Here is a 14,956-nt window from a genome sequence, read left to right on the forward strand (position 1 = left end):
GGAGAAGGAAGAAGAGGAGGAGGTGTCCAGAGCCCCAGTGACCTCAGCACATGCCATGGTACTGCTGTCTCGGTGTGGAGAAATGCCCGTGGTCCAGTTGGATCCCTCAGCACTTTCCAGACTAAATTAGCAGCCGCGTGGGGGAAGCAGATGGTCCCACCACCCCTTGCCATGAAGCTTGAGGGACACGGTCCAGCCTGCTTGTCCCCTGCCCTCGATCATCTAAGGCCCTGGGGCCTCCCCAAAGTGCAAAGCTCTGGACGGGTGACCTGGATCTATGCAGGTGCCACCCAGGGCCACAGCTGCACAGACAGAGGGTGGCACCGCAGGGGATGCGCTTGGGGACAGCATCTCTGTGCCCACCTGGCACCAGCACCCTCCATGCTGTGACTCTGTGTGCTCCCATAGGATTTAGGCCCCTGCATCATTAGGGTGACTGCGCCCTTGGGGGATGCTGAGCCCTGACACCCCCTGGGCAGCGAGCTGGCCTGACTCATGTTCCCGTGTGCACCAGTGACCACGTCACGAGCCTTGCCAATGCTCAGCTCCAGCATGGGGCTGGCTGGCACAGGGCCGGCAGCAGGCAGGAAGCAGATGGAGCGGCACAGTGGGGGCCATGGGGGCTGCGGGGGCAGGAAGCTGGGGGCAGCGGGAGCAGCCGAACCAGCAGCCCGAGCATTGCATCCTGCAGGGAGGAAAATGGAAGGGCTGGGGGGGACGGTGGGGCCTGGCTGAGGACCTCGGTGGGCTGCTCAGACGCGTCTGTGCAGCAAAGACAAGCTGACCCTGCTCCCCAGCTCCCCCCGCCCAGCTGTTGCACACTGCTCATCTGTGCAATGAGTTCCCGGGGCTCAGCCCGGCCCCAGGCAGAGTGCGTGCTGCTGGTCCCAGTGGGCTCAGCTGTGCCTACAGCATCCCTGGGAGCAGAGGGGGCATTTCGGGGCGCAGTGCATCAGCCCAGGCTGTATTCCTGCAACACCAGTGTGCTGCAGCCCCCGTGCTCACCCCAGCGCTCCTCTGCCCGGTGCAGACACTGGAGACCGCGAAGGGATGCTCCCAGTGCTGCCGCGGTGGGAGGGAAGCGGCTTGGCCATGGAGGATTTTGAAATCAAGCAAACTGTGGTATGCACCTGCGGTGCAGAGACACGCGGAGGCTGGATAACCTCAGCTCCAGGCTCAAAGCCACGTGAGCTTCTGGCAGGTCCCCAGTGCCAAAGCCCCTTGCTGGGGCACCCGTGGGTGCTGGGACCCTCGTCTGCACCCATGGTGCCTTCAGGGCTGTGGGCAGCGGCTGTGGCTCAAAGAGGTGGGAGATCGGGAAACTGAGACAGAGCTCCAGCCTTGGGGCCGGTGTGTGATGCTGCCGTTGCCCGGCGCGGCACGTTGCCCGGCGCGTCACTGAGTGCCCCCCAAGGGCTCTGGCCACCGCAGGCAGAGGCAGCCCCGGCACCTCTGGAAAAACAAGAGCTCTCCACAAAAGAGCTTATCAGGGGATTTTGCTGCCCAGTTGGCCACCGCCAGGCAGAGCCGCAGGGATGTGCCAAGGTCAGGCCGGATGTGGCGACAGTGGGGACAGGCCCTGGGGGGCTGCCGGCACTGGGGGGGCTGCTGGAGGGAGAATAGGACTCCCCACAGGAGGGGGGGGGGGGGGCTCGTGGCACAGGATGTGGGGCTGAGCCCCCCGGCGCATTGCTGGGAGATGCCGGTGCCTCATCTGAGGGGCACGGGGGGTTCCCGTGGGTGCCCACCGTGGGTGCAGGGAGACCCCCACGAGGGATGGCACCGGGAGAGGGGCACGGGGCGCTGGGGGTCCCCTGGACCCTGCCCGGGGGGTCCCGCAGTGGGCGGGGGATGCTGCGGGGGGCTGGGATGGGGTCCAGGGCCGAGCGGAGCCCGACTGGGGACCGGGACCCGGTGATGGGACCGGGGCCGGGGGTGGGGGCGGCGCCGGTGGGTGTCTCCCGGCCCCAGCCCCGGCCGGTAACTCCGCCTGCCGTATTTATGGGAAAACAAGCGGCGGCAGAGCCGGGCGGCCGCGGCGGAGCGTCGGGCCGTGCCGTGCCGTGCCGTGCCGTGCCGTGCCGTGCCGTGCCGTGCCGTGCCGGATCGGGCGGAGCCGGGCCATGGCCACGGCCACGGCCACCGCGGCGGCAGCAGCCCGAGCCTAGCGCGGCGGCGGGGATGCGGCGGGGGGGCCGCGGGGGCGGCGGGCGCGGAGCAGGTAAGGGGGACCCGGGCAGGGGGCTGGGGCCTGTCGTACTCCCCAGGGACCCCGACCGGCCCATGCCCCCGCGACTCCCCCCCGCATCATATCCCATCCCCCCCCATGCCCTCCCCCGAGCTCCCATCTCATCCCCCCGTGTTCCACATCCCCATCCCCCCCATGCTCCCCCATTCGCCCCCATCCCCCCATGCCCCACATCCCCCGCCCCATCCCATCCCTTCAGGCCCCACGAGGCCACCCCCACCCCGCGCCCCCGGGCCGAGTCATCCCAACCCATCGTACCACATCCCCCCCCCCCCCGTGTCCCCCACCCTCATCCCCATCATCTCTCCCCCATCCCGTCCCGCCGCAGTGCTCGGCCCGGGCCATCTCGCCCCGGCTCCCGGCGCAGCCGGCCCCGGCGTGGGCTCAGCGCCCTGCGCGGCCCACAGGGCCCGGTGCCCACCGGTGCCACCTGGTGCCGGTGCGCGGCGTGGGGGGGCCCGAGGCCACCGCCCCTGGGCTCTGCGCCGGCGGCAGCACCCGGAACAGCCCCGCTCCCCCGGGGGCCGCCCCACGCACCCTCCGCCCCAGCCCGGGCACTGCAAACCCACCCGGGGTCTCCCGGCCCCGCGGTGACCCCAGCCCCCCCGCCCCCTGGCCTTGCCCGTTTGCGGGTGCCCCTCCAGGGTGGGGTGCTGGGGCCTGGCTGGCAGAGAGAGGGGCGGGGGGGCTGGTTGGGGTGGGGACATCCCTTGCTGCCCCTGGGGTGCTGTTCACCCCTCACCTGGATGCCAGCACTGGGGGTACCCTCCTGGGCTGGGCTGGGAGTGCTCCTGCCCCTGGCAGGATGAGCCCCTCCAGGGGTGCCAGCAGGGCAGGGGGTGCTGGGGCACCCCGGGGGGGCTGTGGCCATGCAGCCTTGTGTGCAGGAAGCCGGGGGGGGGGGCTCAGGGCAGGGGAATATGGGGGGGTGCCAGGGGCACACAGGCTGGGAGGCACAGGGCTGCGTGGGTCAGGGCAGTGGGGAGCACAGGGGATGTGAGGAGGGGCGGGGGGGGGGGGGCAATGCCAGAGGGGCACTGTGCATGCTGGGGAGGTGGCACAGAAGGGCGTCTATTTGCCACACACAGGGCAGGGTCCGGGGCGGACAGTGGGCGCCCCCCCCCCCCCCGCGGGACGCGCAGGCCTGTGCGCAGCGCGGGGCCCGCACCCGCAGCAGGACGCCAGCGGTGCCCCCAGCACCGTCCGCACCGGCACGGCAGCCGCAGATGCCGCCTGAGGCTGTTTCCAGCTGCAGGCACCGCTGCTGAGCCTGGGGCAGTGCCTGCCGGCAGGCTGGCAGGGAGCTCGGTGCGGCGCGGCGCAGGCTGCCTGCGGGGTGCTGCGGCAGCGGCAGCAGCAGCATGCTCGGCACGCTGCGTGTGTGGGCAGCGCAGCCGGTGCGGGGAGCCCCGGCAGCGTGCAGGCAGGCAGCGCTCGGGGCGGGCAGCGCGCGTGGGGCAGGGCGCTGGCAGCGTGCTCCACGCAGCGCGAAGGCGGCGTGCCGGCCGGGCACGGCGCGCTGGCAGCGTGCAGGCAGTGACGGGGCAAGGGGGCAGGCTGGGGGGGGTCAGCGCCCTGGCAGGGGTCAGTGTGCAGCGATGGGGTGGGGGGACAGGCTGCGGACAGCACCCTGGCAAAGCCCTCGAGGCCGAGCGCGCAGGCAGCACCCTCGCCGTGGGCCCGGGGCGGGCAGGGGGGTGGCAGCAGACAGGCAGGGTGCTGCAGCGCAGCAGGCACCGGCAGGGCACTGCACAGCCCCACTGCACAGCCCGCACGTGCTGCATGCAGGCAGTGACCCAGTTCCTGGCAGCCCCGGGGTTTCTCCTGGCCCCCAGCATCCTCACGCCGCTCCCGCAGGCCGGGGCAGCCGGAGGCCAGGCGCTCCTGGGCAGCACGGCAGGAGCAGTGTGCTGGGTGGCGGGGGGCGCCGGGCGGGGAGTGAGGGCACCCCCCGGCTGCAGGCAGGGCCCCACGGGCAGCGATAGCTACGGGGCTGGGCGCTGAGCGGGGTGGAGGCTCCAGGCTCCACAGCGTTGCCAAACCAAGTTGTGGGGGGGGGTCCTGTGGGCTGTCACAGGAAGGTGGGGGGGGGGTCCCACTGGGTCCCCCTTGGCAACACTGCAGGTGCGCCAGAGGGGAGCTGCTGTGCCAGGGACAGGCTAAGCAGGGGTGTCCCTGTGTCCTGCCCAGCAGCAGGGGTGCGGGGGGGCTCTGCAGCAAACCAGCTGGGCCCTCCCTGGGGCAAGGATGTGGGCACAGGGCTGGCAGTGCCCCTTGGGCCGTGTGCCCCTGGGGGGTGGCTCCTGTGCAGGGAGCTCGGTGGACATCAGCAGCTCTGGAAGCACTGCCAGCCGGTGTCAGCATCCCCAGGGTGACACAGCCTGGAGACCTCAGGCAGGGAGACCGGTGCCTGCCGAGAGTGAGCAGGGCTGGGGGGAGGAGGAGGAGGGCAGAAACAGGGCACCCAGTGCCCACTGGCTGGGGGGTAGGAGAGCAGAGGGGGATGCAAAATCCTCTCCCTGTGGAGGGGACCCGGTGTCAGGGATGGGTGGGGTGTGGGAGCACGGCAGCACCGGGCACCGGCAGTGTTGGTGGGGCCGTCCCGCTCTGCCCCCGCGATGGGCGGAAGATGCCCACGGCCCTGCAGGCTCGCGGCTCTCCCTGCGGTGCTGCAAAGCCCCGGCTTCCTCAGCCCCTTGCAGTGCCACCGCCCCGGCAGCCCCCCCATGCAACCACGCCGTCCTCACAGAAGAGGAATAATTTGGAGAAACCATGGCAACCCCGGGCAGCGCTGGGGATGCCAGCACTGCACCATCCCCAGGTCCCCCCGCCGCCACAACCTCACACGGCTCTGCGGGCAGCGGGGCACTGCTGGGGGGGGGGGGGTGGGCCAGTGCCCGTGGGATGCTGTCCTCCCACCCCCGGGGCACAGGGGTGCGCACGGTGACCTCCCTGGGCTACAGTTCGGTTTGGCTCAGCAGGGCTGTGGCTGCAGGGGTCTCTCGGGGTGCTCAGTGTCCCCCCAGGGTAGCCCATGGCCCTGGCAGCTGCCCCTCTTCCATGGCCGGGGGTTTGCCGGGACCCTCACATGCCTCTTTTATTTTGCAGTGCTGGGATGGAGCTGCCACAGGGCCCTTGGCCAGCTCAGCCCACCCATCCCCTCGCTGCTTCCACTGGACCAGGTAGGATCCTGTCCACCAGCTGCCCTGACACCATGAGGATGGGCTTCCCAACGCCACTGTTGGCACCACTGCAGTGTGGGGTGCTGCCTTCCCAGATCCAATCCAGCTCTCAAGCATGATAATAATAATATAATAATGTAGCAGGGCCAACGCTGAGCCACTGCTCCAGGGCCAAACCTGCTCCCCCAGCCCTGGAGGCACCGGGATCCCCATCTCTTCCTGGCATCAAGCCCTCCCCAGCCCACCCCAGGGACAGACGCACCAACCTCACTGGCTTCACCTCAGCTCCAGCATCTGTCCCCCCCAGCTTCGGGGTGAGACAGGGCTTTATCCGGGTAATGAGGGGGGACACAAGCTCCCCTCCACATCTCTGCATAGTCAATATTGCTTCCTGCCAAATAAAGTCTATTCCTTTCCTCCCAGAAATACCTTCCCTGTAGTCCTCTGCTGCTGTTTAAAGCCAAATGCCTTTGGCTGGCCTTTGCCATGCACCTTTACTGTACTGTGGAGCAGCTGGCATCCACCTGCACTCCCAGGACCCTTGGCCAGGTGGCCAAAAAACCAAACCCTTGTAGGATATGATGAGTGTTAAAGCTGGCCAGGCATCCCTGCCATGGGCACGTACAACCGTACACCCACTCGGAGCTGGTGGCAGCCTGCAGCCGGCTCACAGTGAGCTGCTGGTGAAGATCAGTGTCTCAACCCACCAGGCCGTGTGGGCAAACCACCTTGTCTGCTCCCCCCAGTTGCTCGGGGAGGCTTGTGCTGGTGTTCCCCCCTTGTCACACAGCTGTGTTATGCACATGGCTGGGGACTCTGCTCACCCTGGCCACTGTGCAGCACCATCCCAGAGCAGGTAAGGTGCGTGGTGCTGGTGCCCAGTGGGTGCCAGACCCCCATGTCCCATGGGAGCTGCAGCCACCATCCCACTTGCTCTTCAGCCCGGGAGATGTATCCCAGTTGCAGGATGCAGGAAAGGACAAAAGCGGTGGGTGCTGGGCCAACCCAGACCCTCCAGCGCGGGGTTATCGCAGAGGGACCCTGGGTCTGTCCTGCTCAGAGATGTGGGAAGCGGCACAGGAGTCACTGCTGGCCTGTGGGGCTGAGGCACCGGCCATGGCACCCGTCTACCAGTCCCCAGGGCTGCCCGCGCTGGTCCGGCCCTGATCCGAGGAGTGATGCAGCTGCAAGCAGCCAGGACTGTTGGCACCCCACAGGGATGTTCATGGGCCACCGTGGGTGCAGCCATCACGGGCAGAGGGTACGACTCCAGCCCCGCTGGACCCCCAGCGCCGTGTGGATTTCCCGGTTGCCATGGGGGGTGCTCGTGGTCCCCATCCCTGAGCGAGTCTTCTGCCCGAGCTGCCTGCGACGCTGGTGCTGGGCACAGTGTGGGTGCAGGAGACCCCGCAGCCACTCAGCTGCTCACTGCAGGAGGCCGGGCACACCTTCCCCATCCACTGTGGAAAACCCTGGTGTCCCCCCCAGCCCCATTCAGAGCTGCCATTCCCTGTGATGCAGCAAGAGGGTCCCGGTGTCCTGCATCCCAGGAACAGGGGCTCAGCAGTCGGAGGCCTCCTCTCCCTGCAGCGAGCTGGCACCCCTCCCCAGCTGCCCCATGGTGCCCGGAGCACCCACAGGTGCCCTGCCATCTGCTCTGTTACTTGCACCCTGGATTTGGAGCTTCTTCCCCCAGTTGGGACTTGACTATTAGCAGCAGCAGCAGAGGCTGGGACTCCCCTGGACCCTCATTTCTGAAGAAGTGCCCAAACCCCCCTGCCCTGCCCTGAGCCAGGAGCTGTGGGGATTTATCCAGTGCCATCACGGGGCCCCGAGGTCCCTGCCACGATTTAGTCGCCTTCGTCTGTTCTCTTGCAGGGCTGGCTGCCTTCCTCTGAGGCCGTCTGAAGGGGAGCTGGCAGGAGAAGAGTCGCTTTTAAGATGACACGAACAGACCCACCTGACATCCTGGTGTCTACGGTGTACCAAGACATAAAGGTGGCCACCGCAGCCCCCAGGGATTCGATTGTCTGCCAGCCCCTGGCACAATGTGATGCCTCCATGTCCTCATCCCTGCCCCGCGAGCCACAGCCCTTCAATAAGCGCCACTGCAGGAGCTTTGACTTCCTGGAGTCGCTGGACGAGCAGCTGGGCACCCCCCCAGCCATGGAGCGGCCCTGCCCGCGCCCCGGCACCCCCGAGCCCGCGCCGGGGCCGCCGGGCAGACGGATGCCACCGAAGACGGACCCTTACGCTGGCAGAGCCCCCGCGCCGAGGAGCGAGCCGAAGCGACGCGCCCGCTCTAAGAGCGCGCCTCGGGTGAAGTCCACCTTCACCCCCGTGCCCATCACCGTCTCAGCATCGCCGCCACCGGCCCGGCGTGGGCGCGAGGCCTTGCGGGTGGCGCGGGAGCCCTCCCGCCCCGAGCCCTCCCCGCGCCGTGAGAGCCAGGCTCCCCTGCGCGCCCTGGCCAACGAGGTGCACCCCATCAAGCTGCAGCCGCAGCGCAGCAGCGTCAGCCGCATCTCCCCGCTCTGCCTGGGCAGCAACTGCTTCGAGGAGGGGCTGGGCCCCAAGGTGGGCGCCAGCCCCCACGTCAAGTGCCGGGTGGACATCAAGCCGGACGAGGCGGTGCTGGTGCACGCGTCGCGCAGCCTGCGAGCGGCCCAGAGCCGGCAGGAACCACCGCGCTGGCCCCGCACACCCGCGGCCGCCCGCAGCCTGGCAGTGCCGGGGAGCAGGCAGGCATCCACGTCCCGCACACCCACCCCCAGCGACTCCTACAGCGGGGACCCCCCGCTCCTGCCCTACCCCGGCGAGTACTATGAGGCAGACCCCCGGGCGCTGGCGTACCAGACGGTGCCAGTGCCAGCCTCGCGGGACTTCAGGGAGTACCCCGACAGGGGCTGCATGACCTTCTCAGCCCCCAGCGTCCCTGCCAAATTCTTCTACGCAGAGGAGCCGGCGCGGTGCCCCAGCCCTGCCATGCCCCTCCGCAGCTCTGGCTACGCCAGCTACCCCTACCCTGGCCGCCACGCCGTCCCCCAGCACTTTTACACCGAGGATCCGGCCAAAGCCGCCATCCACACGGTGCCACCCCGGACGTTGTACGTGGAGGAGGCGCGGGGCTACCCTGTCCAGGAGGCGCCTGCCCGTGCCTTCTACGGGGACGAGCCCCGCTTTTACGCCCCCCGCAGCACCCCTGTCAAAACCCTCTACGCCGAGGATGCCCGGACGTACCCGGCCCTCGGCTCCTCTGCCCGGGTCTTCTATGCTGAGGACTACGGGAAGTACCGGGAGCGGGAGGTGCTGTCGCGGACGTGCCCCCCGCCCCGCAGCACCCAGCCCTTGCACTTCGGCGACTGGTACTGCCCCGAGCGGGCCACGCTGCCCTACCAGACCTTGCAAGTGTCTCGCTTCAACCCGCAGCCAGCTGGGCGTGAGGCCATGGTCTCCTCCTGGCATGCCAGCTATGGTGTAACCCCTCCGCGACTGGGTCGGGAGAGCCAGCACTACTCCAAATCCTGGGATAACATCCTGGCGCCGGCGGCACGCAGGGAGGAGGTCCTGCAGCGCGGGCGCAGCTACGAGAACCTGCTCGCCCAGGAGCAGCACCGTGCCTTATCCCCCGAGGAGCGCCGGCAGCCGGTGGTGATCAACCTGTCGAGCTCGCCCAAGCGCTACGCCGCCCTGTCCCTCTCGGAGAGCTCCATCCTTGAGAGGGTGCACGCGGACGGTGGCCGCGGCCCCCCGGGCCGCTCCTGGTACGTCACACCGGAGATCACCATCACCGACAATGACATCCGCACCGACGGACTGGGCAGGAGTGAGAGGCGCTCGGCCAGCTGGGATGTGCTGGACGCGGGGCGGGAGCGTGGTCCCTACGCTGTGCCCTGCGGCCCACAGCCCGTCCCCAGGGAGGGCGGCTCAGGGCGCCAGCGCAGCCTGGAGCAGCTGGATGAGCTCATCACCGACCTCGTCATCGACTACAAGCCGGCACCAGGCCACCGCGCCGGGGACAGGGACAGCCTGGCTGAGCAGCTCAAGCAGCTTCTGAGCACCAATGCCCCAGGGCCCCCCCGGCGGGGCGAGAGCAGGAGGGGCGCCCCCGGCGTGCCCGAGGGACCCCGACCCACAAAGGAGCAGCCGGGTCCCAGCTCCCGGGCCAGCGCCCCACGCCCCCCTCCTGCCTCACTCTCCGTTGGCCCCTTCGAGAAGTCGCCCGAGAACTGCTCGCCCGACCTGAGCGCAGAGGAGGACGACATGATGATGTGCTCCAACGCCAAGTGCCGGCGGACGGAGACCATGTTCAACGCCTGCCTCTACTTCAAGTCGTGCCACAGCTGCTACACCTACTACTGCTCCCGGCACTGCCGCCGCGAGGACTGGGACACGCACAAGGAGAGCTGTGTCTACGGGCGTGTGGGCAGCGTCTGCCGCCACGTCCTGCAGTTCTGCCGGGAGAACGCCGAGGTGCACAAAGCCTTCTCGCGCATCGCCAAGGTGGGCTACCTCTCCCGCGGCCGTGGCGTCCTCTTCCTGGGCTTCCCCAATGCCGGCTCGGCAGAGAACTTCCTCCAATTCGGGCTGGAGAGCCTGCTGATGTCCCCCACCTACCTGTCCCTGAGGGAGCTGGAGAGCTACTCGGACAACCTGGGGGAGTACGCCCAGGAGCTGCGGGAGACGGGCAACCAGTACGACCCCGACGAATGTTTCCTCCTGAATGTAACCGTGGCCGTCACTCAAAAAGTGCCGGAGAGGCCATCGCCGAAGATGCAGGTGCCGACGGTCAGGAAATACGCCAAGGTGGCCTTAGCCTCCTCCAGCCCCGAGAAGAAGATCCTGAAGAAGGAGCGGGACATGGAGACGTTGATCCTGACGCCCCCGCCAGGAACAGCGGACATCGACAAGGAGGGGGAGGAGGGCCGCAAGGCGCGGGAGGTCTGCTTCATCAATATCCAGCGGGAGCTGCGCATCCGCGGCGTCTTCCTGCGGCACGAGTTCCCCAGCGTCTACGAGCAGCTCTGCGACTTCGTGGAGAGCAACAAGCGCTTCACCCCCACCACCATCTACCCCATCGACAAGAGGACAGGCAAACAGTTCATGTGCATGATCATGGCAGCCTCCGAGCCCCGCACCCTCGACTGGGTGGCCAGCCCCAACCTCCTGGATGATATCATGTGAATGTGGAGCTGGGACCCCCCCCCCCCCCGCCCCGGAACACCCCTCTTTGTAGATAGGTGTTGCCCTCTCAGCACAGTGGGACAGGGACCCCCTCTCAGATGCAGCACCAGAGGAGGCGGCTGCGATGGGCTGCAGGCAGCCGGCGCTGGCCGGGGGCAGGGGGGGGGCACAGCCAAAGTGGCGGGGGGGCCGGGCTGGGGAAGGCCATGGGGTAGTGGGAACATGGGCCGAGGGTTGCCGTGGGGCACAGGTCCCAGCCAGCATCCTGTCAAGACCCCACAGATCCCCTCTCAGGGTGAGTGGTGCTTGGCCGGAGCGGGGGCACCCCAGGCATCCCCCCCCCCCCCCCCCCCCCCCCAGTCTCTGCCCACGGGGCAGCTCGGCTGCCGCACCCCGAGCCTCCCGTGCCCGCCCACGCACCCTGCCTGCTCCCAGGGCCCTGCCCGGCTGTGCCCCGGGGGGCCCGTGGAACGCCGCACCAGTGGGCCCGCGTGATTTGCGGGTGGGCGCCGGGCTGCACAAGGTCTCTGTTCCTGTAGTGTCTCCGTGTCCTGAGCATGTTACTGTGTGATCTTTAGGTGCAGCGGGGACCCTGTAAGGCACCCTCGGGTGCCCCCCAGGACCCCATGAAGTCTCTGGGTGCGGGTGTGGTCCCTGCATGCTGTGTGTGTGGGGGGGTCCCTGGGTGTTGACACGGGTGCAGGGTCGCACCCAGTGACGGGTGCTGGCCCAGTGGGGGGGGTGGTGGGCAGTGCTGGTGCCACCGGGCAGCATTTCCACGGGCTGGGGGGGGGGGGGGGTGGGGTGGGGCACGGCGTGGCGGAGGTGGCTGTGCGCTGCGGGGCGGTACGCGGGGGGGGGGGGGGGGGGGCTAACGGTGTCAGAGGGGGAGTGGCGAGAGGCGGGGACCGGCCGCGGGAGGGGGGAGGGAGGTTGCACCGTTGCAAAAACAACGGCTGTCACCGCGCCGGCGCTCCGCCCCCCGACCCCGCTCCCCCCCGGCCCCGCCCGCTGCCAGCCCACCGGCCTGCAGGCGGGGTGCCCGCGGCCCGGCCCCACAGACGGGCTCCCACCGGGGCGAGGCGGCGGGAGAAACCCCCCCCGTGCGTGTCCCGTGGGCCCCCCCCCACCCCCCGCGCCAGGCCAAGCCCCGCCCCCTGCCTGTGGGCGGGGACCCGAGGGCGTGGCCGCGCGGCCGCCGCGCGCTGGTTGGCCGCTGGGGGCGGAAGGGGCGTGGCGCGGCGGCGGGGCGGGCGCGATGGCGGCGGCGGGCGCGGCGCTGGCGCGGGTGCCGGACGTGGAGATCGACGGCGGCGGCGTCTTCAAGTACGTGCTGGTGCGCGTGCGCGCGGCCGGCGGGCGCGGGAAGGACGTCGTGCGCGGCCACGGCTGGGCTGAGTACCACGGTGAGGGGCGCGGGGCGCCGGCACCGCCGGCCGGGAGAGGTGGGGTGGGGGGGGCTCAGGCGGCGGGTCCCAGTGGCCGCCCCCCCCCCCCCCCCCGACTCGTATTCATCTGCCTCCCCCCGCGTGTCCCGCCCCACGGCTCCCCCTCCCCACGCAGCCGACCTCTACGAGCGGATGGCGGAGGAGCTGGCGCAGCAGGGCCTGGGCTGCGAGTGCCTGGGGGGCGGCCGCCTCTCTCACCGCCCCCAGGAGAGGAAGATCCACGTCTACGGGTACTCGGTGGTAAGCGGGGGAACAGCGCGGGTGGGGCGGGGCGGGGCGGGGGGGGACGCCCACCCGTGGACTCGGCTTCTCGCAGTGGCGAGTGGGTCGCGCGGGTCCCGCTGCGAGCCGGTAGCGTGCAAGCTGGGGAGCGGGCGGAGGGGGGGCCGGGGGTGCCCGCGCCCCAAGGGGGACACGGGTGATACTGGCGCGGGTTTCTCCAGCTCTGGGGTGGCGCCACCCCCCTGCCCCGCCGCGGCGGGAGCCGGGTGGAGCTGCCGGTGCTCGCCGCCGCTGCCGCGGGGGGCCCGGAGCTGGTCAGCGCCCCGCGGGCACCGGCTCAGCGGCGTCCTGGGCTGTGCTGCCCGAGCCCCTGCTCGCCCTGAGCTGCCCCGTACGCCCGCCGAGCTCTCCCCTGGGCGGTAACCGCGCTGACTCCGCGGCGGGACCCTCTCTCTTCTCTCAGGGCTTTGGGCGAGCAGACCACTCCGTGACCACCGAGAAGCTGAAAGCCAAATATCCAGACTACGAGATCACCTGGGCGGACGAAGGCTACTGACCGGCTGTGGCCGGGCAGCGGCACCAGCCTGGAGCTGGTGCAGCCGCCTCCAGCGTCGGGGCGGTGGCAGCGGGCTCCCCGTGCTCGGCAGTGCTCCAGCCTCTCCTGGTTTTCCTTTGTGTTGAATTCACCCATTCTCCACTGTCACCAGACCTCCCACCCGCCGTGGGTGCTCTCCCCCCAGCACGGCGTGGTAAAGCCTCGGTGAAGCCAGCGGGTGCTCTGACCCGGCCTCCCTGGTGGCGAGGGGGTTTGTCCCACATGTGTATGTGAGAATTAAACACGTTGGGGAGTGCAGTTGCTCGCGTGGTCACACGTTCACTGCTCGGCCTGCTCGTTCCTTTCCCTGGGTCTGGGTTGTACCCACTCATGGCAGGAGTGACCCCCCTGGGTTTCCAGCCCCTTGTAGGGGCTTGACCCCAGACCTGCTGGGTGGGGACAGCAGAAGGCGTGTCAGGATCAGCCTCGGGAAGGGCTGAGGCAGGGGAGGAGAAAGCGATGGGTCCCCATGGCTGGTGGAGGGAAGGGCAGGGTGGTCCTGGGGGAAGGACCACCCTCATCTTCTGCTGGGAGGGAGCTGAGCTGCCCAGGAGTGTGGCGTGGAAGAACCTGCCCGTTCCTACCCCAGCAGGTCGTCACACCTTGAGGTAGAGCATCCTCCTTAATTTAGCCCTCCAGCCAGGACTGGCTCCTGTCCCTCAGTATTTCCCAGGGAGACTGATTGCACTTCCAGTGGGGAGCAAGATGGGGAGACTGGGAAAAGCTGCTGGAGCTTTGGAGAGCTCAGGGGAGATGTGCAGGTCATGTTGGCCAGGTGGATTGCTCAGTCACCGTCCCATACAAGGTTGGGGCTGGAGGAACCTCACCACCCCCTGGTCCCAGCCCTGTTTCACTTGTCAGACTGTGATCCTGTCCTTGCCTTGAAGCTCAGTCCCTGTGCCCCATCTCCTGCCCCAAACTCAAAAGGTAGATCATGATGGATGGGGATGAGATTCCTGGGCTAGGCTAGGGGTGCAGTGCCCATTGCCCAGCCAGTGGCTTGGGGCTGTAGCTTTGTCTCCAAAATTCAGGTGTGTACTGAACGCCGGGGGCTGTAAGTGCATTGCATTGGTTGCATGGAGGAGCATAGCTTCCCTTTGAGATACCAAATCGCAGAGCTTGGGGGCACCCCTGGAGATGTCATCCACCGCCCCCCCCGCCCCAGCAGGGCTGGCACCCGCATGTTGCTTGGGGCTGTGGCCAAGTGGGTTTTGGGCATCTTCACAGATGCAGACCCCACAGCAGCTTGGGCAATCTGTTCTGGTTTTGATGACCCTCAAAGGGAAAAACGTTTTTCTTAAGATTAAGTGGCATTCCACCCTCTCACTTTGTTCTCATTGTCTCTCATCCCTTCACGCGGCACTTGCTCCTCAGAAGGGGCTGACTCCACTCCCCTCCCTCCCTCCTGTCAGGTCTTCATGCACATGGGTGACATCCTCCTGCGCCTTCTCCAGACAGCACCTCCAGCTCTGTCAGCCTCTCCTTGTAGGAAGCCCAGTCCCTTTGTCACTGTCACAGCCCGTAGCTAGATCTGCTTCAGTATGCCCGCATCTCTCTCACCCTGGGGGGCCAGCACCTCTCTGTGTCTCCCCAGTGCAGAGGGGAGGGATCAGACCTGCTGAAGATGCTCTGCCTGTGGCACCCGGGCAGCTGGTGGCTGCTTTGCCAGAGGTCGTGGCGCTGGCTCATGGTCAGCGTGGTGCCTGCCAGGTTTCCAGGCAGCAGAGCTCCTGCAGACAGCCACTGCCAGCCCCACGGTCCCCCGGCTGGGAGGGTGCAGGGTTGCTGGTCTGTGCCTGTCCCAGCTCATGCTGAAGGAAGTAGCTGAACCCTGCGTTTCACTGCACTTGACGCAATCACACTGCAGCCTGCTGTCCAAGGCCATCAGCTAGGAAGGGAGAAGCCGCCCTACTCAGCCTTCAGCAATGGGGGCCCGTATCCCGGCGCAGGGGCTGCTGGCAGTGAGGGCAGGAGGGCTCCTCTGGGGCAGTGCCAGCCCCCCGAGCCCCGGCAGCAGCTTCCTCTGTCCACATGGGGAAACTGAGGCAGGGCCAATGGTTGTCATCACCAGGCAGCT

The 14,956-nt window shown here is 68.5% G+C and overlaps 2 protein-coding genes across 6 annotated transcripts; both read left to right on the top strand.

Annotated features, from left to right (window-relative positions):
- The first annotated feature begins 39 nt into the window (after positions 1–39).
- On the top strand, positions 40–11,375 carry AJM1 (apical junction component 1 homolog). Of its 4 annotated transcripts, none has more exons than XM_042786989.1 (3): positions 40–58; positions 5,357–5,430; positions 7,309–11,375. In XM_042786989.1, exon 3 carries the CDS (start codon positions 7,372–7,374, stop codon positions 10,612–10,614), a length of 3,243 nt encoding a protein of 1,080 aa, XP_042642923.1. In that variant the 5' UTR covers positions 40–58; positions 5,357–5,430; positions 7,309–7,371; the 3' UTR covers positions 10,615–11,375. The 4 variants fall into 4 exon arrangements, with proteins under 4 accessions (XP_042642923.1, XP_042642921.1, XP_042642920.1 ...); XM_042786987.1 differs by lacking the exon at positions 40–58 and adding an exon at positions 1,479–1,545; XM_042786986.1 differs by lacking the exon at positions 40–58 and adding an exon at positions 1,883–2,221.
- A 459-nt stretch (positions 11,376–11,834) lies between these two features.
- PHPT1 (phosphohistidine phosphatase 1) lies at positions 11,835–13,137 on the top strand. Of its 2 annotated transcripts, none has more exons than XM_042786790.1 (3): positions 11,835–12,020; positions 12,178–12,302; positions 12,748–12,950. In XM_042786790.1, the coding sequence occupies exons 1-3, from the start codon at positions 11,873–11,875 to the stop codon at positions 12,838–12,840; spliced, it is 366 nt and encodes a 121-aa protein (XP_042642724.1). In that variant the 5' UTR covers positions 11,835–11,872; the 3' UTR covers positions 12,841–12,950. The 2 variants fall into 2 exon arrangements, with proteins under 2 accessions (XP_042642724.1, XP_042642723.1); XM_042786789.1 differs by having other exon boundaries at positions 11,848–11,940; positions 12,748–13,137.
- The last annotated feature ends 1,819 nt before the right edge of the window (positions 13,138–14,956 follow it).

Source organism: Tyto alba, unplaced genomic scaffold (genome assembly GCF_018691265.1).
Source record: "Tyto alba isolate M040663 unplaced genomic scaffold, T.alba_DEE_v4.0 Super-Scaffold_11, whole genome shotgun sequence".
NCBI classification, from domain to species: domain Eukaryota; kingdom Metazoa; phylum Chordata; class Aves; order Strigiformes; family Tytonidae; genus Tyto; species Tyto alba.

What these genes read in the sequence shown, in the direction of transcription:
- AJM1 (XM_042786989.1), top strand. Translation starts at nt 7,372, where the DNA reads ATGACACGAACAGACCCACCTGACATCCTGGTGTCTACGGTGTACCAA.
- PHPT1 (XM_042786789.1), top strand. Translation starts at nt 11,873, where the DNA reads ATGGCGGCGGCGGGCGCGGCGCTGGCGCGGGTGCCGGACGTGGAGATC. An exon ending in GACGGCGGCGGCGTCTTCAA is followed by an intron (nt 11,941 to 12,177) that starts GTACGTGCTGGT and finishes CTCCCCACGCAG; the next exon opens with CCGACCTCTACGAGCGGATG. An exon ending in ACGTCTACGGGTACTCGGTG is followed by an intron (nt 12,303 to 12,747) that starts GTAAGCGGGGGA and finishes CTCTTCTCTCAG; the next exon opens with GGCTTTGGGCGAGCAGACCA.